Source organism: Hypomesus nipponensis, chromosome 28, assembly GCF_054491055.1.
Source record: "Hypomesus nipponensis isolate SF chromosome 28, ASM5449105v1, whole genome shotgun sequence".
NCBI classification, from domain to species: Eukaryota; Metazoa; Chordata; class Actinopteri; order Osmeriformes; family Osmeridae; genus Hypomesus; species Hypomesus nipponensis.
In genome coordinates this window covers 11,167,924-11,195,151 of record NC_140388.1, presented here as the reverse complement: position 1 = coordinate 11,195,151, position 27,228 = coordinate 11,167,924, and the positions used below count along the sequence as shown (strand labels likewise).

Below are 27,228 nucleotides of genomic sequence, written 5' to 3'. Positions count from 1 at the left end.
TAGGGCACTGGGATCCAGACAGTGCATCACCGTTATTCTGTAAACAGTTAAACACACAAACTCAAAATAAAATTGTGGGATATTAGTTGAAATTGTGTTAGCCTACAGAACAAACCCGTTCTGGCCTTGTCAGCTTGTTACAATCACTTTGTTTGAATCTTCTCTGGAGAAAAAAGAATCGGACTTTATGCAGATCTTTAACATTTTTTTTTTTCCTGAATTATTTTAAATGGCGGTAAATTGATGTTAGTCCCTGACAACAGAACAATAAGCGTTTCTCATCGGCAAACTACTTTAGGAGTTAAAAATGGTAGACAGCGTCCTCTTGTGGCCAAAATAGGAATTAAACAAAAAGAGGAGACGTGGAACGAAATCTACTCTAAAGGGATAGTTCACCGAACATATTTGCTGACAGCCTACCTACATGCTCGTTTTATGTCTACTATGCTGTAGCCTACTGTTTTATTTTATGTTGGCCCACACAGTTGCTGGTTAATAGGCCGACTGACGCAAAATTTAGAAAAGGTGATTGCGTCTGCAGGGGAAAAAAGTTCCTCTGAACTAAACGATACAGCCACAACTGACTGATCTATCACCTGTGCCTGGTGTTATTGATAGCATTCATTATATTATTAAACATCTTGTTACCCTATCTTTTTTCACGGTAGATGTAAAATGATTAGGGTAGCCTACTTGAATTCAGCTATTAGTCACTCAATGAAGTAAAAGCCTAATATTATTTACTACACAATTACATTTGTGTTTGGCTGCACCTCAAAGCTTGTCATCATCTCACTGGACGAAACCAGTACTTAGTTGCTCAGCCCGATACGAAATCTTTTTAGGCGAATTTGACTTTATTCGGGTCCAATGAGTTGGGCTAGGCTACTAGGTTAAGACATGGGAACCTGAGATACGGTCTCTGTAGAGTAGGCTATATAGACTGTAGAAATCCGCTATGGCAACTGGAGAAAGAGAGGAAAAAAGGAAAAAGGCTGACAATATGGCGCACTGTGCTTGAGAAAACTTTGTGCAACGCACACAAACCACATTTGATCTTTGCGTTTGAACGGTTTGAAGGCACCCGTGCAGTTGATCGACCCCGTTTTTTGGAAAGAGTCGAAGAGTTTTGAGTTTAAAACTAGGCTGTGTCCATGAAGCTGGTCTATAACGGGATGAAAGAGCCCGTTTCAAAAACCGAGTAGCACACAACACAGACAGGATGGAGAGGCAAGCAACTTTAAAGGAAAAGGTAAATACATCACGAACTAACACGATCCTCCATATTTTATGATCATTTCATCCAATAAAGCCAACTATTTATTTAAAATAAGATGTAAATTGAAGAACATATGTCATTTCCTTTCTTCGACTGACCACAGAATATCTCACACTGTTACGTTGCAGAGCATCGTAGTCTCGTAAACTTTCTATCGATTTTCCAGTCGTGCATACTGAAGTAGCGGTTGGCTATCTTTGTTATTGAAAGCCGGATGTGTTTAAATATGTATTGACTGAATTTAATGGCCTCATACGACAACACTGATCTCTAAATAGTTCCAAGTAACTAAATACAGTGTGCGCTACACTATAACGGTCATAAGTTACATTTTGGGGGTTTATGTAGTTAGGCCACTTTTTCGCAGTATGTTTGTAAACGCCTCCGCTGTGTTTTAAAACTTACATCTAATGGTTTTATGTTGTGAAAAGCTTTGGACTTTCAAAGGATGTTTCAGCAAACATCACCGGGATCGCGTTTAAAGACTTTCACACCCCTAATTATGCTTGTGAACCTATACCTGCTGTGGGTACGTCGCATTAATGTGTAGAGGCGTGCGTGTGGGCCTCTATTTTTCCTCTTGTTATTGTCTACAAGACCACTACCGCAATACAATAGAGACTCAGGACATGTTATCGCTTTCTTTTCCTCTCTCTCCACCCCTCCTACCCCTGTGCCACACCAAAACAAACAGCTCATTTCACACAGTGGACAGCATGCTGCAACACATTTACATGTTACTTACCATCCCGTTGTTAGGTCGTTAGGTGAGGGTTTACCCCGCGCTAGTGGAGGGCTTCTTGTTAGCCTCATCTATCATGACACCAGATAGCTCCCTCATCCAAAAGCTCTCAACACTAATACACTGGTGAACACACAGAGATTTTCCCACCCTCCACTCCCTCCTCCGTCATCAAACTTCATCTCAGTTTGGGATTGCCCCTCGGTTTGTGTCCCGTTAGATCCTAACCAATCTCTAATCTCACAAGGAAGCAGGTTCCTGCAGCGATGCACCCTCCCTGCCCAGAGGAAACCTAGATGACCTCAGTCCCAGCATCAGCTTGTGTCGTTCTAGTATCCCCAGACCTGTGTTAGCTCATGAGCAGTGGGGTGCAGAGAGGGTGTCGAACTCTGCGACCAGCCCACAATCCCGCACTGTACATGACACTGAGTCATGTTGACAGTAAGACTATTTCACCTGTAGTGTCATGGTGACAGAATGGCTATTTCACCTGTAGTGTCATGGTGACAGAATGGCTATTTCACCTGTAGTGTCATGGTGACAGAAAGGCTATTTCACCTCTCGTGTCATGTTGAAAGTAGGTCTGTTCCCCTTCTAAGTGTCATGTTGAAAGTAGGACTAAATCACCTGTGGTGTCATGTTAGCTTTGCCCTGCTCCAGTCTGGGTTCTGTGGAGGTGTTGGAGCATAGGAGCACAGAGGACTGGGCTGATGACCACACAGGCTCTTCCAGCCCGGTCTTAAATGGAAGTCTGGAAACTTGGACACTCTTGCTAATGCCTAACACAACGTAACCAGCTCTGGTCAACCGCTCCCAAAACGTCCTCACCGGCCATTCACCCATGAAGTCTACATCTTTAATTCTGGAATACATTGAGTCATCATTTACCTATGTAAAAATGTGTCCTTGTTTTTAAAGATGTCTTTCGGGGGGGGGGCATTTGCTTTATTGGGCGGTTTAACTGAAGTGTGGAAAGGCAGCGAGGGAGAGAGAGAGAGAGGGGGGAGAGAGGGGGAGAGAGATATAGAGAGAGTGAGGGAGAGAGAGAGAGAGAGAGAGGGGGAGAGAGAGAGGGAGAGAGAGAGAGGGGGGAGAGAGAGAGGTTGAGAGAGAGAGGGTGAGAGAGAGAGGGTGAGAGAGAGTGGGGGAGAGAGAGAGACAGGGGGAGAGAGGGGGGAGAGAGAGAGAGAGAGAGAGAGAGAGAGGGGGGAGAGAGGGAGAGGGGGAGAGAGAGAGGGAGAGAGGGAGGGAGAGAGAGAGACACAGAGAGAGAGAGAGACACAGAGAGAGAGAGAGAGCTAGAGACAGACAGAGAGAGATAGATAGATAAAGAGAGAGAGGGGGAGACATAGTAGCAAAGGGCCGAGGGCGGATGCAAACCTGGGGGACACCCTGTCCTTGTCATAGCTGATTAAACAACTGGTAGATGTCCACTCCAACCGACCTGACTGGGGAGTATGTCTGCTCTTCCCCCCCCCCCCCACAGTTTTCGATCTTCGGCTCTCGCACGGTGGGCCGAGCCCCTCGCCGCGTGCCGGAGGGGGGGCCGGGCGGCGGGCTGAGCAAGGCCGAGTTCATGGACAAGGTCCGTCAGAGCCACGAGGCGTGCCAGCGAGGGGACTTCCAGGGAGCCGTGAGCCTCTACAGCGACGCCCTGCTGGCCGACCCGCAGAACTGCATCCTCTACAGCAACCGCTCCGCCGCCCTCCTCAAGCTGGGACGCCACCAGGCCGCGCTCGACGACGCCTCCAGAGCCCGCGCGCTCAACCCCAAGTGGCCCAAGGTAAGGTGATCTCTTGCACAGCACACCTGACACCTAGGAAACGAAACAGCCAGGACCCACGCAGGAGCACGAGCGTACGGGCAGAGAGCGAGGCGACTGGGGCAGGCTCACTCTAGATAAACACCTCGGGCCGGGCTCTTATCGATTTCACGCAGGCTCTGAGGATAACCCTTAACATTTTCATAATATTGAAGCATCTCATGTGGTTTGTGGATTGTAAATAAGACTAATCCCAATCCATCTGAAACGTCTGTTTAATACGTCTGCACAAACCGAGGAGGTCTGCCTGTCGTAGCCAACAGTCTTTTTCTCCCCTTGATACGCAAGTACAATGAACTCTTTGTGATCCCTGATTAGGTGACGGCCAGGCTAATCCAAGCCTAGCTCGTTTCCAGTCTTAACGTATGAAACATTTGATCAACACTGTTAATTTGATTCGCCGGTTAGCCTCTATGCTTCCACAGTGCACAAGTGTGTCTCTTGTCTCAATGTACAAACAGTATTTGTTTGGGATTTGTATTTTTTTCTGTTCATGATTGTAATAGCTATCTTGTACCAGTTGAATCTCTACACCCTCCTGTGTTACCACTAGAGGGCAGTCTTGTCAAACTGCCTGCTGTGCAGCAGACCATAGGGGGAGTGGAGCCTATTGGCATCCGCGCTGTGCTTTTGGTGAATTGATGGTCATGTAAGATACCGACATCCATTATATATAAAGCTTTCACTGCAAGAACTGCTTGAGTAACTGTCAACTAGATATTCTAGGTTTTAAGCCTGGAATTACTAGGTGTTGCTGTCAAGTGCTATGCCAGTCATACAGTGCTGTGCCTGTCATGGATCACCAAGTAGCAATCAATATTTAATTCTAGTAGAGAATAGAAAGAAGAAAAATAAATCAAGTCTGTTTTGGAAATACGGCGAAGAAACCCATCTTTTATCTTAGCGCACTGGCCAACACAATGGTTCAGTTGGGTGAAAATCATTTCCAATCTCTTCATCTTTACAAGATAGTTATCAATGAAATAGAGATCTGTAAGGGGAGTGTTGATGAAGAGTGGATTGTCTCCACATCACTTGTTGGGACTATTAAACCAGCCATCAGGCATTGTTTGGCTCAGACACAGTCTCTCACACCCAATCCCATCTCCAAAGCCAGGCTGTTTGATGAAGGAGAGGAGGGAGGAGGAGGGAAGAGGGGGGAGGAGGGGGTGGGATTAACGCAGTGGACCATGCAGGTATTTAGATCCAGTGTGAGTACATATTTATCATCAATCATCCCTCCCCATGAGCACTGCTCTGGATGGGGCTGTCAAACTGACAGGATGGGCTGTGTGGCCCCCACGCTCTGCCAGGCACCCGCTCCCCCCACCCCCCCCTTCCCCTACTGAAGACCCCGGCAACGGTTGCCTGGGGGAGCAGAGGAACTTCTGTCTAATCTGTCAGTTTTACCTCGCCTCTGGAAGTCTCTCTCTCTCTCTCTCTCTCTCTCTCTCTCTCTCTCTCTCTCTCTCTCTCTGTCTCTCTATCTCTCTCTCTCTCTCTCTCTCTCTCTCCCTCTCTCCCTTTCTCACACTCACTCCTCTCTCTCTTTCTTTGTGTGTCTTTCTGTCCTCGCTGTCTCTCTTTCTCTTTCTGCCTGTCCAGATTCTCTCGCTCTCCTTTTGTGTATTTCTCTCTCTCTTTGTTGCTATATGTGTCTGTCTTGTTCTCTCTCTCTGTAAGGGATAGAGTAACTGTGCAGTAATGACCCCAGGCAGCTTCAGGCTCCCGCCTCCGTGTGAGAGAGGAGAGGCCGACACGAGCGCTGAGCGAGCTGTCGTCTGCCTGACAAGCGCAACACAACTGTGAGGATCTGGATGCTTGCGTGGATTTGTAGGGGACTGAGAGATTGAGAAAAGGCTTTACTTCTTGGCAATGAAATCAAGGCACATCCACACATACAAACACTTGCTTGCCGTTTTAGCCTGAGCTAGGTTTTGTATAGTTATAAAGGTAAACACCACATCTTTGGATGTGAAGGAGTGCTGTACTCACTGACCCATTATCCATGTGATGTTGACACCAGTGTGTGTGTGTGAATGTGTGTGTGTGGTGTGTGTGTGAGTGTGTGTGTGTGTGTGTGTGTGTGAGTGTCTCAGGTGATACATCTGGCCTCCTGCCCATTCCTCTCCTCCATCTGCTCCCTCACTCAGCCCTCAGAGGCTGCAGTGACAGGTTAAACCAACAGCAGCCTGGTCACGTGCTCTCTGCCCTGCTGCTACTCACAAGCCTGGGAGCCCAGCCCCCGGGGAGGCTGGGGGGTAGGCTGGGGGGGAGGCTGGGGGAGGAGGGGAGTTGCTGGGAAGGAAGGGGAGGCTGGGGGGAGGCTGGGGTGTGTTGGGAGAAGAGGGGAGTTGCTGGAGAGGCTGGGGGGAGGCTGGGGGAGGAAGGGGAGGTTGGGGGAGGCTGGGGGAGGCTGGTGAAGGGGAGGTTGGCGGAGGCTGGGGGAGGAAGGAGAGGCTGGGGGAGGAAGGGAGGCTGGTGAAGGAGGGGAGGAGACTGGGTAAGACCAGGAGCAAACAGGGTAGTCTGGCAAAAGAAGGGGGGATGTGGAGGGAGTCTAGGGAGGCTGGCAGCTTGTGTTGGGGCGATCCTTCCCTCAGCGTCTTAGATTGGGATCCTCTTGTCAGGGTTGTTTATTCTCCTCAGGCGGGCGGGCCTGCTGGGCGGAGCTGCCGTCCACAGTGACAAGCTGCCACTCTGTCAGCCAGCTGTCAGATCCCGCACGGGACTCAGTCCTACCTTGACTTACAGTGGTAGCAGTAGCTGTCTTCCTGTGTGTGTGTTGGTTCACCTGTCCCTCACGCTGGGGGGGCTGAGTGGCGGAGCTGGGTTTAGGGCTGTTGGTTTTGTATGTCGGTGGTTTTGTGGAATATACGATATCATGTATGTTCGTGCTGGGGTTCTGCTGCCTGTTGCTGCATGGAGGAATGTGAGGGGGAAGAGAACCTGCCCTGACTCTACTGCCTCACCCCTCTCCCATCACCTGTCACCCATAACCCACCCTCATCCCTCACCCCTCACCCTTCAATTCTCACCCCTCACCCAACACAAACTCCGCTCTGCTTTCATGTGAGAGAGACCCACCTGTGTGTAATCCAGCCGTGCTGATGTGACAGCGTGTTAAACCAGCTCTCATCTGATCTCGGCGTGTGAGGAGGATAAAGAACAGGCCCTGAGATGTCAGGACCAGACTTACAACCCTCTGTGGCTCCCTGCTACTCCTCCCACACTGAAATATTTATCTTCCGCATTGACCTGCTCCAGTCTCTCTCCTCCAATCTCTCTTCTCCGGGGAAACTGGGACAGAGCAGGAGCAGTAGGTAGGTCACATATTGCGGGCTTCGGGCGTTTGATTCTATGGAGCGTCGAGGAGCTTGTAGGTCCGTTGTGTTTTTACTCGAGCTCTTTACTTTCTCATGTAACTCCACGATTAGAAGCGTCAACTAGGGACGACTGTTCCTTCGTTTGATGTGCCCTAAGTAGGCTTTTTGTATTTTGTTTTATAGTCTTGTATCTATTTTTGTTTTGTATGTATTGGTGCAAAACCAATGACCCTCCAGGTACGAACAAAGCCAGAGAACATAGAAGGTTTGTGGTTGTTTGTGGCTCCTCCCAGTGGTTCCTAACACACACAGTGACTTCATGGTGAATACAAATCCGAATGGAAGCTTCCAATCTTCTTTGTGGATGAAAAGGAAGTCAGACCGTGATGTCATTTCCTGTCTTTCTCCCAGAGTGGATGTTGGCTTCCTGTGCCAGGGCAGGAGTTGGAACTCCCCCTCTCCCCCCCCCCCCGCCCCTCCACCCCCTCACCCCTCCGTTCCAGCCCAGCCTTGCTCCAGAACCCAGCATTCATAGAGGGAGAGGGAAAGAGACTAAAAGACTGAGTGGGGGAGAGAGGTACAGAGGGAGAGAGAGAGGGAGAGGGAGAGAGAGGGAGAGAGAGAGGGAGAGAGAGAGAGAGAGGGAGAGAGAGAGAGAGAGAGAGAGAGAGGGAGAGAGAGGGAGAGAGAGAGGGAGAGAGAGAGAGAGAGAGAGAGAGAGAGAGAGAGAGAGAGGTACAGAGGGAGAGAGAGAGGGAGAGGGAGAGGGAGGGAGAGAGAGAGGTACAGAGAGAGAGAGAGAGGGAGAGGGAGAGGGAGAGAGAGAGGGAGAGGGAGAGGGAGAGGGAGAGGGAGAGAGAGAGAGAGAGAGAGAGAGAGAGGGAGAGGGAGAGGGAGAGGGAGAGGGAGAGGGAGAGGGAGAGGGAGGGAGAGAGAGAGGGAGAGGGAGAGGGAGAGGGAGAGGGAGAGGGAGAGGGAGAGGGAGAGGGAGAGGGAGAGGGAGAGGGAGAGGGAGAGGGAGAGGGAGAGAGGGGGAGAGGGGGGGAGGGGGGAGAGGGGGAGAGAGAGAAAAGATTGAGAGAGAAAGATGGAGAGAGAGAGAGAGAGAGCGAAAGACAGACAAAAAGAGAGAGGGATAGAGAGAGGGAGAGGGAGAAAGAGAGAGAGAGAGAGAGTCATGAACCACTAATAAGAGGGTCTCAGTTAGGCTCAACCCAGCCAAGGATTGAACTAATGAACAAATCAAATGAATAACATGTAATTACAGGAAGGCTGGCGCTAGTGGGCACAAACCTGGAATTATCTGTCTGGAAACAGTGTGGAACGACATGGAACAGCCAGCTTGGCTGTTCCCTGGGGAAGGGAGGCTTCAGTCCTGCTAGATGTGTACGTTAACCGGTATTAGAATAATCTTGTCGTGGGTGTGTTGGCGAGTTGAAACTGCAACCGCACTCCAAGCCTGCAATTTCAAGTCTTCCAACGCTACATCAGCCATGTAGATGATGGATGCAAGATGGAAGCCTCACGTTATCAACAACCTCATGACTGGCGTGTATCAGCTACATCAACATATGACAAGCGGCTGGAAGATTGACTGGAACTTCCTCGTTTGCGCTTAAAATCTTGGCCCTTCCATCCTGCTGTTTTATCAGCCTAGTGTGTAGGCGATCGCTTCCAATCCCTCCTCCTCCTCCCCACCTCCCCCCTCCCCCACCTCCCTCCTCCTCCTGCCCCCTCCTGCCCCCTCCTCCTCCTCCTCCCCCCCCCCTCCTCCCCTCCTCCTCCCCACCACCCTCCTCCTCCTCCCCCTCCTCCTCCTCTACCTCCGCCTCGGCAACATCCCTGTCTGCTTTTGTCGTCAGCGACCAGACTGGTTACATCACCGTGTGTGAGAGATAGAGGTACTTACGCTGGAAAACCGGGACTTAAGGTCGACGCCTGAACGAAATAAAACACAGTGGTGTTTGACGGTTCGGGGGGCGTGTCCACGCCCACCAGGAGCCTGGTGTCAGATGATGTAACAGGAGCGGACGTACGAGGCTGGCCTCTCTCCTGACCTCCCGCTGTGATTGGCTGCAACGCCGGGCTTTCCAGGGGAGAGCTGCAGTATGAGGCTCAGCTGGGAGATGATCTCACCCTGAGGATGGCCAGTTGGGTCTGGACAGCATGGATTTTGTGTTTACTGAGTTACTGGCGCTGTCCATTCAACAACAACGGTTACTGCGGCGCTTCTTAACCAGGTTTATCCAGCCCTTCTCGTACTTCAGGGCTGTTACTGAGACCAGGGGAGGGGTGGGGCTCAGTGGTACAGCATTTGGGGGTGGGGTGGGGGGGTGGAGATGCAGCTAACTCCTTTTCCAGGTGGCAGGCCACCTTCTCCAGACATGTGAGCAGACACTCTCCCTTTAAGGTCGTTTTTTGGGGGGAACTTTCATGTTTTATTGGACAGAGAAAGGATGAGAGAGAGAGAGAGGGGAGTGCTCAAAGCATTCACATTCTCAACTCTCTTGACTCTCTCCCCCTTAAAGATGTCCTTCATAAACACCCAGGTTGTGTGGACAGCGTGTGGGTTGAGATGGCCGTCAGCGTCGACGTCACTCTGGAGGGCTGCGTCGTTGGAAGCCAGTGTGTCTTGGTGTTTCTGAACGTGTCGTTAAATGACGCGTGGAAGGTCATTATTTCATTTAAAGCAAACTTCCAAGTGTCACTTACGTTCAAATACAACTAAGACCCGGGCCGCGATCATGCTTGAGTTCAGCCGTGACCTTCTCCCATCGCGAGCCCAGCATTTAAGGTCAATATTCGACAGTAATTAGAGTTAACTCCCATGCACTGAAATGTGTGATTCATGACAGATCATTACTTCATAAGCAGCTTAGCAACGTGCTACCACGGACGTTGAAAGATGGATGCTTAACAATCGCTGACATGTTTGTTGCATTCATATCTCATATTGGTCCTTCGGCCATCACGGCTGTGTGGCAATATGAAGAAACGTCCGTATGAAAGCGAAACGGCCTAAAAGAAGGATCTTCCTTTTCTGTTGTGACGTCTCCCAGTGTAATAGCCTGCAGCCTAATCCATTCATCTGAAGTGCCTCTCTCTGATCTCCTCCCTTGTTTAGAGGCAGCTAAATAACTCACTTGTGTCAGGTTATTATAATTAGCTGTTTGAGTGTCTCTGTATAGGACCCAGATACTTCCCTATAATTCCTTCTCTCCGTAATGAGTTTTATAGAAAGAAAAAAAACACCAGCCACAACAACAGCAAATGGAAACGCCTCAGGAGACATATTAGCTGACAAACCATGGAATGCAGGTGGCGTGTGTGCGTGTGTGTGTGTGTGTGTGTGTGCATGTGTGTGTGGCTGACAAATGCATCTCATGGTTATGGAGACAGGTTCTGGTGCTCAACCAAAGGCATTTTAATTTTTCAGGTGGTCAGGCAATTAGCTTGACACGCTAGATACACTCCCCATCCTGAGGACATAATTAAGGTGTGATATTAATTATAACGTATAGCCCCTCCAACGGAGAGAGGCGACTGTGGTATCACAACTGTGAGTCTTACTGTCTTGTATCTCTGAGGTGTCGTCATTCCGGCTGTGCAGAAATAGTAGAGTTTTGTAGAGAGAGGGAAAGAGAGTGACTGTGAGAGAGAGAGGGAGAGAAGGAGAAAAATATTGACTGTGAGAGAGAGAGACTTAACTGCCAGCCAACCAAGCTGTTTCACCACACCGAACCTTTCTTATCAAGACAAAAAAACACTTCACTTACAACTGAGAGAGAGAAAGATTGACTGTGATAGAGAAAGAGAGACCATGTGAGAGAGAGAGAGAGAGAGAGAGAGAGAGAGACAGAGAGAGAGAGAGAGAGAGAGAGAGAGAGAGAGAGAGAGAGAGAGAGAGAGAGAGAGAGAGAGACTGTGAGAGAGAGTCAAGACAACAGGAGGATGGTTTCTGACTGCAGATGGCAGCAAACAGACTTGCAGGTCCCCCTAGTGCGGTACATCCAGACAGCACTCACATGCCTCCTCCAATTCTCTTCCTCTCTTTTCCTGGCAAACAGGAAAAGCTTTCAGTGGCAGACATAAGCAGTCACACTCAGCACAATGGATCGTCTGGTCTCCTGGCATCCATTATTCCAGGGGTTTCATTAGATCTGTCCCGCCCACTTTTAGAAAACAGCAAATTGGTCCCCACCCCCCATCACCACATTTTTTATTGAGAAAATTCTATTTAACGTCCTTATCCTCGGTTATTAGAAAAGCTGTCCCAACCCCTGTTTGAACAGCCCTGCATTATTCAGACATCTGCCGAAGACTCACCTCAACCAAGATCTTGCGGAGGTCCCTGCAAGCCATCTGAGAGGGGGCGGCTGTGGATGTAGAGAAGGTCAAATCCAATCAAATTTGATTTGTACAGCGCTTTTCACAAGCCGTGTCACAGAGGGCTTCACACAATCTGTTATGCTCACATATGAAACATATCACATATTATGCGCATCGAACTGCTCCTGGACCAACACAAGACACTCCAAGGAGACTCACAGGAAAAACCAGAGAGAAAAATGGATGAATCCTTGGGAGGAGCAGTTCAGTGAGGGATCGTCTCCTCCAGAGACGGTCAGTGACACAGAGAGATTCAGACCAGAGGCTGCAAACAATGACGCAGCCAGAGTCGAGATGAAAAAAAGAAAAGAAAAAAAAAACGTGCAAATGGATGGTGAAACAGCCAGCCTAAGGTGGTAGAGAAGGTTTCAACGCAGGATGAATAGAACACGGATGTGTCGAAGCTCTCGCCGTGGTAACCTAACGTTGTGACACGTCGGTGACATTTCAGCAGCTTCCTCAAATTCAGAAGCATCTTCCCTGTAGGCGACTTCTGTGATCCGTCTCTCCCACGCAATGTCCAGTTCACGGTGTTTCACTGATAAACCCCACCCCACCAAACTAACGTTTTAGACACCAGAACGACCCCTTTGGCCCCTTGACCCTTCAGGGAGACTCACCAAGCCTTCCCTGGTCCTGAGAACATCGTGTCCAACGCCGGCGGGGAAACAGGACACCGGCGGGGAAGTTAGCGGTCAAAGCTCGGAAGTTCACTGTGTATATACTGTAGACAACAGAAACACGCTATTTTAAGATCATCTGACTCGTTGGATCTTTTCCCTTATCGATAAACACACCAGCTGAAAAGTGCTCTGTTAATGCTCTACTGATAAACATTTGTTTATCTTATTACATTTGACGGTGTTTACTTGACCAAGCTCTGTAATGCTGGTCTGTAGAAGAGCATAGTGCCGACTCTTGATATGTGACCCGTTTCTGTGGCGTGTCTAATCATGCACTGTGATCCCCAGCCTGTCTGTCTGCCTGTCTGCCTGCCTGCCTGTCTGCCTGTCTGTCTGTCTGCCTGCCTGTTTGCCTGTGTGACAGAGATAGTGTGTTGGCGTGTTACTGTGCTGCGTAGATGTGTTTGTGTGGCCTTGCCCACCCCGTTCCATGTTGCTTGTCTATATCAGTGTGTTCACAATTCCACACTCTTAACAGAGGCGCGCCAAGCCCTCCCCAAAATGTATTTTATGTTGAATTATACTCATAATTGTTGATTTGTGTCGGTTCAGCCACTGCGCATCACATCATCTGAACATGTTTCTCGCATATTACCTTTTAATGTAGCAGGCCCTCATCCTCCAAGTTTGTTTACTCATCTGCATTGGATCACCAGCAGATATTTAAATATAAATACATCTCAGATCAGAATGCTTTTGATTACATCCACATTTTCTTTTGACTCTCATAAATAGAATGAATTACTCATTTACCCTAAGCCAAGGCATGTTTATTTACGATGCAGACGTTATTTTTATTTTTTTCAGGCGATTTCATTTTTGTGCTTCACATAATTGCATATTTGCATCCATCTCTGGCTGCAGAGAGTGGGCCTGGGAGCTGAGCCCTTCATGTCTCCAGGTTTCGCAGTTTCAGTATTCAGGTTTCACGTCAGGTGTGCATGTCTGAGAAACACTAGCTGTCGGTGCAGAGTGTTGAACAGAAGTGCGTGTCAGATTCTTGCTCCACTCCTTCCATCGCTTCTGTTTAGCCCAGCAACATACCAGGCTTTTGTATCAGGTTTCGGAAGACAAAAATACATTTATCGAACATTCATAAACTGTCAAAATGATGATTCATCGGTGAAAGAAAAACCTTGGTACTTGGATGCGTGTGTGTGTGTGTGTGTGTGTGTGTGTGTGTGTGGTGTGTGTGGTGTGTGTGGTGTGTGTGGTGTGTGTGGTGTGTGTGGTGTGTGTGGTGTGTGTGGTGTGTGTGTGTGTGTGTGTGTGTGTGTGTGTGTGTCTGTGCAACACAATAGTCCTTTGGATGCCATATATTATTCTGAATTAAAGGAGGAGGTTCATTCTTGTAGCCGCACACACACACCTCACACACACAGCACCCACACACCACGTTCACTCCACACACTCAGCGCACACACACACACACACACACACTCAAGACCTCAAGGGGATGAACAAGCTCGAGAGACTCTGACACGATTGGGTCATAAATACTCTAGGTGTGGGAGGCAGAGGGGCAGAGGGGCAGAGGGGCAGAGGGGCAGAGGGGCAGAGGGGCAGGGGGGCAGGGGGGCAGGGAGGCAGGGGGGGAACACTGCTCGCGCGAGCCTCCCTCAGCTCGCCCCCCTCAGCTGGCCCCTGCAGGACAGACACACCACTCTCAGCCTTACTGAACACCCACAGCGAGCACGGGCGCTTCATCTGAGTACATGTCAGTCGCCCATGGATCTCTTTAGGTTTCAGGGGCTTCTCCTAAGCCTAATGCATTGCCAATATATACAGGGATGGTAGTGGACGCGAGAGGCAGTGCAAAATGGAAACAAAACGCGAGTCACTCTTCATTATTGTTGACACACCTTGGCTGTTCTAGTGCTCACTTGTGTTAACAGAAGTGACGTGTTTGTTTGGTTGGGTACAGAATGAAACCTGTTTAGAATATATGGCTGTCTTTACACTGTCCCTATAGAACACTGTCTCTATAGAACCCTCACCTGTCTTTTCTGGGCCACGGAGGAAGACAGCCCCCCCCCCCCCCCCCTTTATAAAGTTGTTTTTATTGGCTGTTGCAGTGTAATAAAGCGGCGGGCTCTGTGCGGAGGAGGTGAGAGGTCAAAGCTGCCGATAAGGCTGTGGATGGAGGGTGAGGGGTGAGAGGGTGAGAGGGTGGAGGGTGAGAGGGTGGAGGGTGAGGGGGTGAGAGGGTGGAGGGTGAGAGGGTGAGGGGGTGGAGGGTGAGAGGGTGAGGGGGTGGAGGGTGAGGGGGTGGAGGGTGAGAGGGTGAGGGGGTGAGGGGGTGGAGGGTGAGAGGGTGAGGGGGTGGAGGGTGAGAGGGCAGGCTCAAATACCACTAAATCCCCTCGGCTTCCCCCTGTGGGGGGGGCTGAAGGGAAGCGGACTGGGGGGAATACAACATCATGTTCCTGTCACTCACCGGGAAGCCCGTCCTGTGGGGGGGGGGGATATTGCACCCTTGATTAAAATGACTTCTGGCGATGATACTAGAGAGGCTGATAGAGAGACAGAGGTCCCGAAGGTCCTTCTGGACGAAGGGCGAATCGCTCCTCAGCGAGATGATGAAGAGACCACAACCGTAATACACCGTTGATGCCTTTTCATTCGAGAAGCCAAGAATCCTCCATACAATACTTATAGAAAGTGATTTGTATTGACGCGGCGTGCTTTCAATGGCCTTTAACGTCGATCTGGCCAGTCAGCTCAAAGGATTCAGGAGTGCTTCTGTGCGTGCTGCTCGAGTCCTTCAGCCTGCAGTGAAGGCCTCCTAAAGTCCGTGGTGTTGGAGGAGAATGGTGAGGATGTTTCAAGGTTGTTCCCGTACTGCTTGGCTTTGTGTTGCTTACCTCTCTGGTCTCCTGCCAAGCCGCTTAGCGACGCGCGCTGCGGCAGGGGGGAAACGCTCCTGGCGGGCGCCCCTGTGGACGCCCGTGAACGGGGCCTCGCTGACGAGGACCTCTCTGCAGCGTCTGAGGCATTTCTGTTTGGGCAGATCTGAGGACGGCCTGTTAGAAAGGGCTTTCTTCCGTAGTTTTAGACCATGCTTTATTCTCTGCCCCCCCCCTCCAACTCCTCACCTGGCAGACTCACCCCCTACCGGCTCAGAATGGGGGCAGGGGGTAGGAAACAGGGTAGTCCGAAGGTAGATCTAAACTCATAATACGAACGTGTGAGAAAGAAGAGAGATTTAAAGCTGCAGCGTCAGCAGTGAAAAGCCAGTTCCAGATAGATGTGCTTGTCTGGCCCCCTGCGGTTCCTCCCTCCCCCTCCCTCCCCCTCAGCAGGCTGGCCCATCAGGAACACAGCTGCTCACGCCTCTACCTCCCATTCTCCCTGTAATTGCTTCTTTTTAAGAAGTTATTACGCAGTGATTAGTAAAACAGCTCCAAAGAAAAGTAATCAACTGCCTTTGAGTTTCATCCTTGCAACCTCCCTCTCCCCTCCTTCACTGTCTCTCCTCCCCTCCCCTCTCCTCCCCTGTCCTCCCCTCTCCTCCCCTCCCCTCCCCTCCCCTGTCCTCCCCTCTCCTCCCCTCTCCTCCCCTCTCCTCCCCTGTCCTCCCCTGTCCTCCCCTCTCCTCCCCTGTCCTCCCCTCCCCTCTCCTCCCCTGTCCTCCCCTGTCCTCTCCCCTCCTTCACTGTCTCTCCTCCCCTCTCCTCTCCTCTCCTCCCCTGGCCTCCCCTGGCCTCCCCTCTCCTCCCCTCTCTTCTCCTCTCTCTCCATGTTTCCTGGGTTCTTCCGTCCCTGGAGGTCAGGTTGTCCTGGCTCTCCTCAGGGTCCCGTCACAGTTCCAGTGGCGTGCCGTCGATGGGCCCTGCTCCTCAGGGAGGGTGTCTGGGTTTGATAAACAGCTCGCTGTGAGCGGGTCTAATATCTTCATGTTAATGCTGATGTGACCAGGGCTGCAGTTGGTGGGAGGCTGTAGAGACAATTGTGCCCACCGAGAGAGGGGGGGAGGGAGGGGGGAAAGAGGGAGAGAGGGAGGGGGGAGAGAGAGAGGGAGGGAGAGAGAGAGGGAGGGAGAGAGGGAGGGGAGAGAGGGAGGGAGAGAGGGGGGGGAGAGGGGGGAGAGGGAGAAGGGGAGACAGGGAGGGGGGGGGGCATCATTTATGTTTCATTATCTAATCACAATGTTCTCCCTAGCTTGCCTGTAGTGTAGTCACAGAGTGAGTGTGTGTATTGTGTGTGTATTGTGTGAGGGTGTGTATTGTGTGTGTATTGTGTGAGGGTGTGTATTGTGTGAGGGTGTGATAGAGTATGCGTGCCGCGTGTGTGTCTCTGTTACTGTACTCTGACAAAGGTCCAAAATACCATATTGCAGTGTGGCAAGCTTTATCCAATCAACACATCAGTCCTCTGCCGGGGAAAGAGCCACATATGAACCACCTGGCTCGTCACCTGGGGGTCACCAGGGGGTCACCTGGGGTCAAGCCCAAGTGGTTACCAATTAACATGGCTAATGGAGTCTGTTTTTACATGAATCTCTGTTCTAGGGAGTGTTGTAGACAATCTTGGAGGCATCTCGCTTTTTCTCTCTTTCTCTCTCTCCTTACAAATGAGATCATTCATCACAGTTCCGTTTGCCTGTGTGCATCTTTCTCATGAACAATTAATGAATGTGCTGCTGCATTTTGTCTTTCTTGCAGTGTTGATCCTTCCCTCTCTCTCCTCTCTCTCTCTCTCCCCCCTCTCTTTTTCTCTCTCCATCTTTCCCCCTCTCTCCCTTTCTCTCTTTCTCTCTCTATTTCTATCTCTATTTCTCCCCCCTCTCTTTTCTCTCCCTCTCTCTCCCTCTCTCTCTCTTTGAGTCCATCACCTACTGCAGCGCCGGCCCCGCCCACGTTCGCCGTGACTTTGTAATTGGTCTGGTGTGACAGTGGTTGCAGTTGTTTTGGGTGACAGGGTTAGGGTTCTGTGGGCGAGGGTTCTGGTTCTCTCACTGTTCCCTGCTCCTGTTCAGGCCTCCGCTCACGTTCCCCTCTGCTGTGGCGTCGTGTCTGTGCCGGCGTGTTCTAGTACCTTAAACAACAGAACACGCTTCGCGCCTCAGCGGATGCAGTGAGTGAAGGGGAGACAGGGTCGAAGTTGAGTTATCTGTTGTCGTCGTGGGTTTAATGGGCGGGCTCACTTCATTCGTTCACATTTATCATGTATGATCAATACGCAACGTTAAATATTCACCTAAGTAATTGAGCTGAAGTGCTTTCTTCCGGAACATGGGTTCCTAGGTCCACAGGGAGCAGAGGATCTCCAGAGACCACTTCCTTCCCCCCTTCACCCCTCCACCCTCTTACTCCCCACCCACCACCACCCCTCCATAAATCCTTTCAAATCAAGTCTATCAATTGACAGCTGAATGTATGGTATTGGGTTTCACACCCAGGGGGGGGGGGGGGTGGAAGGGGGGGGGGGCGTCATGAAATATTAACCAATCAAACGTCGGGGTAATTCGAGCGTAGACGGTGGCGGTGTTTGGTTTGGCGTCGTTGCTAACGGCGCCAGGCGGAGAAGGGGATGAATAATAGATGACAGCGGTGATAAAGGATGCCGTGGGTTTCGGAGGGGCCTAATCTCTCCCCGTCTCCCACTGTCTTCTTTGAAGAGCACTCTGTTCCTCTTAAAACTCCAGGATGAGCAGGCTCCCGCCTCGCTGTTTGATCTGCCGGGATCAGCGTAGGTATTGGTGATCTAGGTTAAGACCGGTGCGTCCGAACAGGAAGAGGAGTCCATCTGGCTATGTGCTGAGTCCTTCCTTCTCAGAGCCTGGCAGCAGATGGTGCAGGTGGAGGAGACGGGAGGAGCTTGTGGTTCCATCCACCCTAGACCCCTCAGGTGGCTGTGTGTGTGTGTGTGTGTGTGTGTACAGTATGTTTGTTTATGTATGTCTGTGTGTGTTTGTGTCATAATGTGAGTGTGTGCTTGTGTCATTGTGTGTGTGTGCGTGCGTCTTTGTGTGTGTGTGCGCGTCGTTGTGTGTTTTCCTGATTTGCAGTTCCGTGTCTGTTTTCCCTCGCAGGCAGGAAGCCAGCTCTTTGCCTGTGTGGCAGCATCGCTCTGTCGAAGCTGCAAAGCAAAGAGATGAAAAACATGCATTCAGAGACCTTGGGATTTCACACTCATCTGTGGTGGTCTTTCAAACAAAGTGTTGAACACACACAGATGGAGAGCTGAGGAGGAAAGCGTTTGTCTAGGAGTAGAGATCTGCCCTGCTAGACTGGGCTGCTGCACTGTAAACACAAACCCCTTAGCAACCCGCCAAGCTAGATCTATATCCCCACAACCGATTCAGATTCTTCTTCCCTGCTTCGTTTAAGAGATATAGGTGATATAGGTACCAGGAGATTCATTTAGGCTCCAGGCTGCATTCCACGCTGATGGAATCCGGTTTGTCGCCTCCGCCGTTTGGAGGAGGGAGTAATAAAGATGGGTTAAAAATCATATCGTCTTCTTCGGGAAGCGATTGATTCAAATGTCAGCTCTGTCTTCAGCCCTCGTCTTCTCGCTCCGCCTTATTAGATATTGTCACCAGGTTGGTGTCGGGCGGTGTCTCCCGGGAGACCAGGGGCGTCTGGAGAGCGAGGTGAGGGGTGGGGGAGGTGGAGAGATGGGGGGATTAGGTGGAGAGATGGGGGGTTTGGAGGGAGTTAGGTGGACAGGAGCTGGGGAGATGTTGAGAGACGAGGGGGGCAGGAGACAAGGGGGGAGGTAGCGGGGGGCAGAACCAACATCTACAGGGGTGGGGGGAGACGGGGGGGGGGCTTAGGGGGAGGAGGTGGTGGGGGGTAGTACCAACATCAATAATTCAGAGCAGCATCGCCCGGGAGACGAGGAGGGATGTGGAGGTGGTGGAGGGTTAGGGCCACCAGGAAGAACACAGCTCCACGTAGCTGCTCGCAAATGAAGACAACACACAGCCCAGCCACTACTTCCACGTCGCAGCGATGTATATATGGAGACCATAAAGATTCTTAATGAGCGCATTGATTTCAAACACTGTTGTGGGGGGTTTTCTCCCTCGCCCAGGGAAAAGGGACTCATACATGAGGAGAGTTTAATTTACTGCGGTGTTGAGCTTCCAGGTTTTTTAAAGCCTCAGAGAGGGAGAGAGAGAGAGAGGCAGGGAGAGAAAGAGACAGAGAGAGAGGCAGGGAGAGAGAGAGGCAGGGAGAGAGAGAGGCAGGGAGGGAGAGAGAGAAAGAGAGAACGAGATGGAGAGAGAGTGAGACCAAGGGGCCATTTCCCAGCCTGGCTTATTACATTTCCAATCATAGCCTGTGGTGCAATGCCATGACGACCATAAACCACCGTTCCTGTGTGTGTAGCTGTCTAGGCAGAAACTGCCACTGGGAGAAGGATTGCCTTCGCATTGATTTCTGGGTAAAGGTGGAGGGAGGGGGAACGAGGTTTGGCCACCATTAAAACTACAGATGGATTCTTATTAACAGAAACATCACAGGGGCTGACTCGGTGTCTTGGAAGGCTCCGCCCCTTTTGGATCAGCATGTGTTATCCAGTCCTAGTACAGGAGGACGGTGTGTGTGTGTGTGTGTGTGTTGGGGGGTGGGGTTGAGAGCTGCATTTTGTCATAGCTAAAGACTTAATCAATTATCACAGTGATTATATTGACGTGCCTCCACCACTGCCCCCCCCCCCCCCCCCCGCCTCTCTCTCAGATCAATCGAAACAAATGAAACAAAAACAAAAAATATATATATATCCACTCTGGACCTGCAGATGGATATTGATGAGACAAGGTCTTATCGATGAGGGGGAGGGGGGAGAGGGGGAGGGGGGAGGGGGGAGGGGGGGAGGGGGGAGGGGTCACGTATCCGACAAGGCCTCCCTCTTTTTATTTAAAGCCCAAATCTGAAGCACAAGCAGGTCACCCCCAACCCTGGTTTTCACAGCGCCACGCTAGCCATGGCTCCAGCCTGACTCCAACTCTCTTTACTGTCTCTCTCCCGAGGTCCGCTCCCTCCCTCCCGCCCCCCACCACAATTTTCTCATTAGTGATTAGAGAAGAGTTTCCATTTCCAGGCTATTGACTGTGCTGTTGGAAGCTGAGAGCCCATTACATACATTTCTCCCTCTAATTGTTTCCAGTCATAATGAAGTTCCACACACTGGCATTGTGGGATGATGGTTAAGGCGCATTCGGTCATCGACACGCGCGCCGCGCGACTGCGAACGCAAGCCGCTTGAGGTCCGTCTCGCGGCCGCGGTTGCTTGTTAGTTTAACGGTCAGGACACGCTGGACGGCGTGGGCCGTAATGAAACACCATCAGGCACGCCACGGTCACCTCGGCGGTCGCCGCTGGAAAGCGTTTCGTCGGTGATCATTGATGTCGTTGGTACGCGTGCAGGCGGGCGGGGACGTGGTCGGCCGTGGTGAAGCTGAGCTGTCAGCAGATGTTGTGGAAGGTCACGACGTGAGGTGTGAGGGGGAGGGGTGAGGGGGAGGGGGGGTTGAGGGGTGAGGGGGAGGGGGGGTTGAGGGGTGATTGGGGGGGAGGGGAGGGGTGAGGGGTGAGGGGTGAGGGGGGGGTGAGGGGTGAGGGGGGGTGAGGGGGGAGGGGAGGGGTGAGGGGTGAGGGGTGAGGGGGGGTGAGGGGGGAGGGGTGAGGGGGGGTGAGAGGGGAGGGAGTGTTAGACCACAGTTTCTGGCTTCTCTATTAGACAGTTCAAGTATTACCAGTCTCAGCTCAGCTCCATTGCTGTCCCTGAGCCAATATTCATGTCACCCACACCACTGATAGGAACTCGACACGCGTGTTCACGCAAGCATAGCCCCTCCCCCCCCCCACCCGCAACGCCGTATCGCACATGGCCCGGCTGGACAGCCAGCCGGTGATTAACAGACGTGGATGTTCTCTTCTTGTCTACGCTCGCCGCCTTCTGTCTCCTGATCTGTCTCTGGACAAACACACACACGCATGGACACACACACACACGGACACGCACATGTAAGCTCTCTGCCCTCTCCTCAGTCGTACCCGTGCACGTCTCAGTAAACCGATCAATCAGCATTTGCGGACGGCGTCTGGTGTGAGATGGAGAGTGATGACACCCAGGGCGTCAGGTATGAGCCAGCTGACGAGGACGGAGTGGAGGGCGGCGCCGCCGTGACCCCCAGACACGGCGTGACGCGCATGGGGAGCACTGGGGCGGTCAAGTGTTTTAAAGAGGCAAAGCTCCTTGGCCTCTCTCTCTCTCTCTTTCTCCCCCCTCTCTCTCTCCCTCTCTCTCTCAACAAGCCCTGTCCAACCCATTCCTCTCTTTATCTGGTCCCTGTGGATCATCCGAGATCACAGTCAGAGGGATAATGCATCATAATGATGCTCTACACATCAGTTCAGTTCACGGTGCTGCATCCATCAGAGACTAGCCCGGCGCTAGGCCGAACTAGCCGTAGCTAGCCAGCAGGACTGGGAGCAGGTGAGAGGCCCGCACTCCCACGAACGTCCGGCCGGGCGAGGGCGGTGACCAGACGTCGTCGGTGAAACGGCGGTGTGCTTGTTCTTGATCGACCTGACATATCCTGTGCACTTTAACCCCCCCCCCCCCTCAAGTTTAATATCCTCCTTCACTCTTTTCCCCTCTCTCTTTTTCCCTCTGTTTCAAGTCTTAGTAATCGGGAAGGAGGGATGAACTGGAGTTAGAGAGAGAAAGAGAGAGAGAGAGGAGGCAGATAACCACAGCCATGCATTATTGATGAGGCCCTAGCCTTCTCAGAAAAGCTATCCTTGGTCTCTTACCTACTGTCTGTGATTGCAGTGATGCCATTGTTTTTATGTAGAAATGTGTGTACGTGTGTGTATAGGGTTGTGCGTGTGTCTGTATTTGTGTCTGTGTGTTGGTGAGTGTGTGTGCGTTAGTGTGTGTCTCTGTGTCTGGGTGTTTTATTGTGTTGTATCGGTGTGTGTGTGTGTGTGAATACACAGAGGTGTTTCTATGTGATTGGTGGAGGCTGACTGTATGAAGCGTGTTATTCTGACAGATGTACAGGTGCTGGATCCCTCAAGTACATCCCATCTTATCCTGCACAGCCTGTGCTCACTTCGAATACACATGCATGCATAAACCACATTACCATAGAGTACTCATATGCAATATGATTGCACTGCTGTAGTACACACACGCACACACACACACACACACATAAACACACACCATCATTAACAGGGAGCCCATCTAAGTCAATACATAAGTCACAAGTCCTGAAAGCACTGCACTCTAACTCAACTTATAAGAAACTGAGACGTGCAACTTCGTTAACATGTGCTCTCATAAGCTGTTCCATTGTGAGTTCAATTTCTCAGAGCTGTAGCTTGAATAATGTATAAACACATACATAATTAATGTATATTCAGTCATACATTATTTTAGAGAGGTCTTCGTGGGTATTGTAATTGTGTTCTTGCCAGAATTAGTTCTTGAATCGCTTAAGGAGATAATGGCATTATTTGTATAGTTTGAGGTCAGCACAGTTGTGCATTAAATTCCTTTTCAGAGATTGAAGTGCATTTACTTTCCCCTGTAAATGCTATTCATATCCTTAATTGAATTTCATTACCGGGCCAACAACTCATTTCACAGGAATGCATTTTGACTTCATACGGAATTCATTATCGCTACCGTAAACATTTTTTCTGCATGCATATTAAAGCCTTTTTGCTCTGAAGGGGGAGACCCGCCCACCTGTATACCTCGTACCTCTCTACCTCATTGGCATGCGGCTCATACAAGTCTTTCCCTGTGAAAACGTCTATGGGGGGTAAATTGGCACATGGACACACGGACACACACACATGGAGATGCACAAACGGACACACCATACACATGGACACACACACAAACGGACACACCATACACATGGACACACACACAAACGGACACACCATACACATGGACACATACACACACACACACATACTATAGACACAAACACACATGGTTACATCTACACACACACACACACACACACACACACGTGTGCCCCTGCTAGCTCAGATCCGTCCTTTTGTCATGTTAGAAAGGCTGTTGCTGTGCATCGTTCATCACAGAGTCACTAGTCCAACGCTCTGTTCAGTTTTGCGAGCTTCTGTCTGGAACATAATAGCAGTAATTACGACAGACGAGTGTTGAAATGGTTGTCGAGCTCCCATTCTTCAGTCCCATTGAAATCCACATTTAATATTCATCACTGTTAGGCTCTTGCAGTCCCTTGAAATGTTTGCGACGGTTGATGAGTGAGCATTGATAAGCTAGACGGCGGTGTTGAACGTATTCAACCTGAGACCTTGTCATTACCTTCTGCCGGCGTCTATACATGGTGTCGAGGGGTGAGTGTAACACAGTGAAGGAGCATTTGACTGCCGACCAAGGGGTCACAAGTTCAAATCCCCTTGTGTATAATACATCTTGGATGAAAGTGCATGCTTAAGGGTTCATGTATAATAGTTTTGACATGGTCGTTTTCTCAGCGGTTTCCCCCGTGTTTCGTGTCATTGTTCCTGCTTCCTGTGGCTGGTTTGTGTGAGGAGGACAGAGCAGGGGAGATCGTACTGCCCTCTGACCTTACTGCCCTCTGCCAGACCTCCTTACCCCCCCCCCTCTCTCTCTCTCTCTCTCTCTCTCTCTCTCTCTCTCTCTCTCTCTCTCTCTCTCTCTCTCTCGCTCTCTCTCTTTCTCTCTCTCTCTCTTTCTCTCTCTCTCTCTCTCTCTCTCTCTCTCTCTCTCTCTCTCTCTCTTCGTCCCTTTCCCTCTCTCTCTTTTTCCTCCTTTATCCCCTCCTCTCTTTAGCCTCCCCTCCTTCTCCTCTGCTCTCCTCTTCCATGTATTGTTCTGTCATTGAATTCTACCCGGCTCGACTACTGACCAACCGGAGTAAAAATAAACGGTGGGCCGGGGGGGGGACTTGGGTTGGGATGGAGGGGCAGAGGGTGGAGGGGCAGAGGGTGGAGGGGCGGAGGGTGGAGGGGCGGAGGATGGAGGGGCGGAGGATGGAGGGGCGGTGGGTGGAGGGGCAGAGGGTGGAGGGGCAGAGGATGGAGGGGCAGAGGGTGGAGGGGCAGAGGGTGGAGGGGCGGAGGGTGGAGGGGTAGAGGGTGGAGAGGCAGAGGGTGGAGGGGCGGAGGGTGGAGAGGCGGAGGGTGGAGGGGCGGAGGGTGGATGGGCGGAGGGTGGAGAGGCGGAGGGTGGAGGGGCGGAGGGTGGAGGGGCGGAGTGGCAGAAGATGGAGGGGCAGAGGGTGGAGAGGCGGAGGGCTGGTGTCTCCATCTGCCTTGGCACTGCCCCTCTGGCGCCGCAGGGCGGTGGTCGGCATGGCGATGCCCGCTCCTCCAGATGTTCACTCATTACCCACTCTACCCTCAGCTGCCACTTGCTCACCAACCCCCCAACCCCCTCCTCCAACCAGACCCCCCCTCCTGTCCACCCCCCCCACCCCCCCCACCCCCCCACCCTGTATCTCACCTTCATGCACATGCTTCTGGAAGGTGAGCATTTCTGGATCCTCATCGTCAGTTCAGAGCATCTCTCTGTGTCACACCTGAAGCCTGGCCTGGCGTGGCCCCTCCCTCCCCTGCTCCTGCTACCCAGCACAGCACACACACACTGCTGTGAGCAGCTCAGCACCTCAGCCTCCAGGCCTCAGCCTCCGGGCCTCAGCCTCCGGGCCTCAGCCTCCGGGCCTCATCCTCCGGGCCTCATCCTCCGGGCCTCATCCTCCGGGCCTCATCCTCCGGGCCTCAGCCTCCGGGCCTCAGCCTCCGGGCCTCAGCCTCCAGGCCTCAGACTCCAGGCCTCAGACCCAGGGCCCTTGGCCCGTCTCTCCCCCCTCCCGTGCGGTTCCTCTCCTTCAGCGTATGACCCTGCTCTCGTCTGAGGGGTCTTCAGAGTTCAACACGCCAATTAATCCTGCCCGTCATCCTGAGCCAATCACAGAACTGCATTTTTTTTTCTCTTCCTCTCTCAGTGCTAATTAGAGCTGAGAAGTGAAGCCAGCGAGGAGACGGTCTGCTGGAGCAGGGTGATGTGTCAACTGGTCTCTCAGCACAGTTCTACTGACACACTGGTCCCTCAGAGGGGGGTGAAGAGAGACTGCCCATCCACTCACTCACTACCCTCTCTCTTCTGGGAGAGTTCATCTCTCTCTTTCTCCTCTGTTCATCCCTCCCTCCCTGCATTTTTCATCCTCTTTCCTTTCTCTCCTCGCTGCTTCCCTCTCCATCCTCTCTCTCCTTCCTCCTCTCTCTTCCTCCTTCCTTCCTTCTTTCTCCTCTCCCTCCATCCTCCCCTCTCTCTCTCTCTCTGTCTCTCTCTGTCCTCCCTCTCTCTCTCCCTCCCGCTCTCTCCCTTTCTTCTCCTGTTGTGTCACCCTCCGGCTGCGCGCCTGACGGTTGCTATGGTAATGCGATAGTTTCTCATCTCCGTAATGTGATGTCTTATCGGGTTCTGTCGGGGCGCACGTCGCTCTTTTATTTCACGCATCATTAAGCCAGCTTCACTCTCCATCTCCGGAGGGGGGGTCCGACGCGAGCGAAGGCCCGACATCAAACACTCACAGGTCCCCCCCCCCCCCCCCGAGGAGAGGTGGAAGAGAGGGGTGGAGCATTAGAGAGGTGGAGAGGGGTGGAGGTGGAGAGGGGTTGTGTGTGGTTGATGTAGTGCGCAGGGGGAGTGCTGGACAGATGTGAGCATGAGAGAGGGCTGGCAGGGTGGACCTGGCTTGACGAGGCAGTTCAGCTGGAGCACAGCAGGGGGCGCTGTGTGCTGTCAGGCAGAATCTGGACAGCTTGTTTTCTTCATGCCTTTTTTGTCTTTGCTTTGTCTTTGCTTTGTCTTTTTTTTTTCTTTCTTGCTGTTTAATTTAGCTTCAAATGCTAATCCCCTCCTATTGTTATAACTTATAGTCTCACAGGTATTTAGTAGGCCTCGTTCTCTTCTTGGACCATACATGTTTTTTCGGTGTGTACTTGTATATGTAATGTCTGTAAGTGGATGTGCTTAAACACTTTTGCCTGCGTGTGCAATCACCATCAGTGCTTTGTCTGCGCCTCTATAAAAGTGGGCGTGCCGGGTTAGCAGTCGATACGTGATCAATACCGCGCACAGATGCCACAGTCAAACACGTCAATAGAAGAGTTCCACCCACCAAGCATCTCCTCCACTGGGCATTACATCCCTCTGTGACTACCCCTCTCTCTAAAGGTCCCCTGCAGCGCTCCCCCGGCCCCCCCCCGGCCCCCCCCCAGCCTCCCCCATCTCTCTAGCCCCACCCCCCCAGATGAAGCCCTTCCTTGGCCGGCCGTGCAGAGAGAGGCTGTGTACCAAGGGGATAAGTATGGCTATCGACTTTGGCTGTTGAAGATTTGATTGCATATTCCACTTTTCTAGCTGTTTATTTGTTGTTTTCCCCCCTTTTCTTCGACGCGGTTTCCAACTGACGAGTCCGTGGGGGAGGGTGTTAACGTGATTTGTACCTTGCCAGGGTAACGTCTTGTCATTGTTTTTTGCTGTTGTTTTTTTTTTCTTCAAACAAAAGTTGTCTACTATCTAAGGGGGCGTTTAAGAGCTGGCACCTAACTGTATCATTTCCTGCTGCTGGAACAGAATCATTTTAATGGAAAAAATGACAGTACACATGAGGAATCCAGTGTTAACACTCAGGTTCCCAGCAAACACAGGCTTTATATTTGGAATATACAGTTCAACAATCTTGTTGTACCTCTGTCAGATCAACGTTTTTCCCAGTTTCTACCTACATCTACTGAGTAATTTATGCTGGACAGCATTACAAAAAAGTTTTAAAAAAAATTTTACTTTCAAAAAATATCTGAAAACACCTCCAAAATCTAGATCTCATTGACTCTTGGAACCTTGTGGTATGTCTCACAACACAAGGTCGGCTTTCCACAATCCTCCACCTTCTCGGCCGTTCCGAGGCGACGCTTTGAAGTTGTGGAGTG

At 51.3% G+C, this 27,228-nt stretch overlaps 1 protein-coding gene and 1 long non-coding RNA gene across 2 annotated transcripts in view; one reads left to right on the top strand and one right to left on the bottom strand.

The window, feature by feature from the left end:
• Positions 1–807: 807 nt before the first annotated feature.
• Positions 808–27,228, top strand: part of ttc28 (tetratricopeptide repeat domain 28) — a 166,920-nt gene continuing 140,499 nt past the window's right edge. The window contains exons 1-2 of the mRNA XM_084694739.1: positions 808–1,252; positions 3,508–3,804. Coding sequence (XP_084550865.1) covers positions 1,223–1,252; positions 3,508–3,804 — 327 coding nt within the window. The 5' untranslated portion in view covers positions 808–1,222. The remainder of the gene's footprint in view (positions 1,253–3,507; positions 3,805–27,228) is intronic.
• On the bottom strand, positions 10,594–11,602 carry LOC146220004 (uncharacterized). The gene is made up of 3 exons (XR_014750973.1): positions 11,496–11,602; positions 11,195–11,225; positions 10,594–10,817 (listed from the first exon to the last, which is right to left on the bottom strand). It is a non-coding gene; the product is annotated as an uncharacterized LOC146220004 (long non-coding RNA).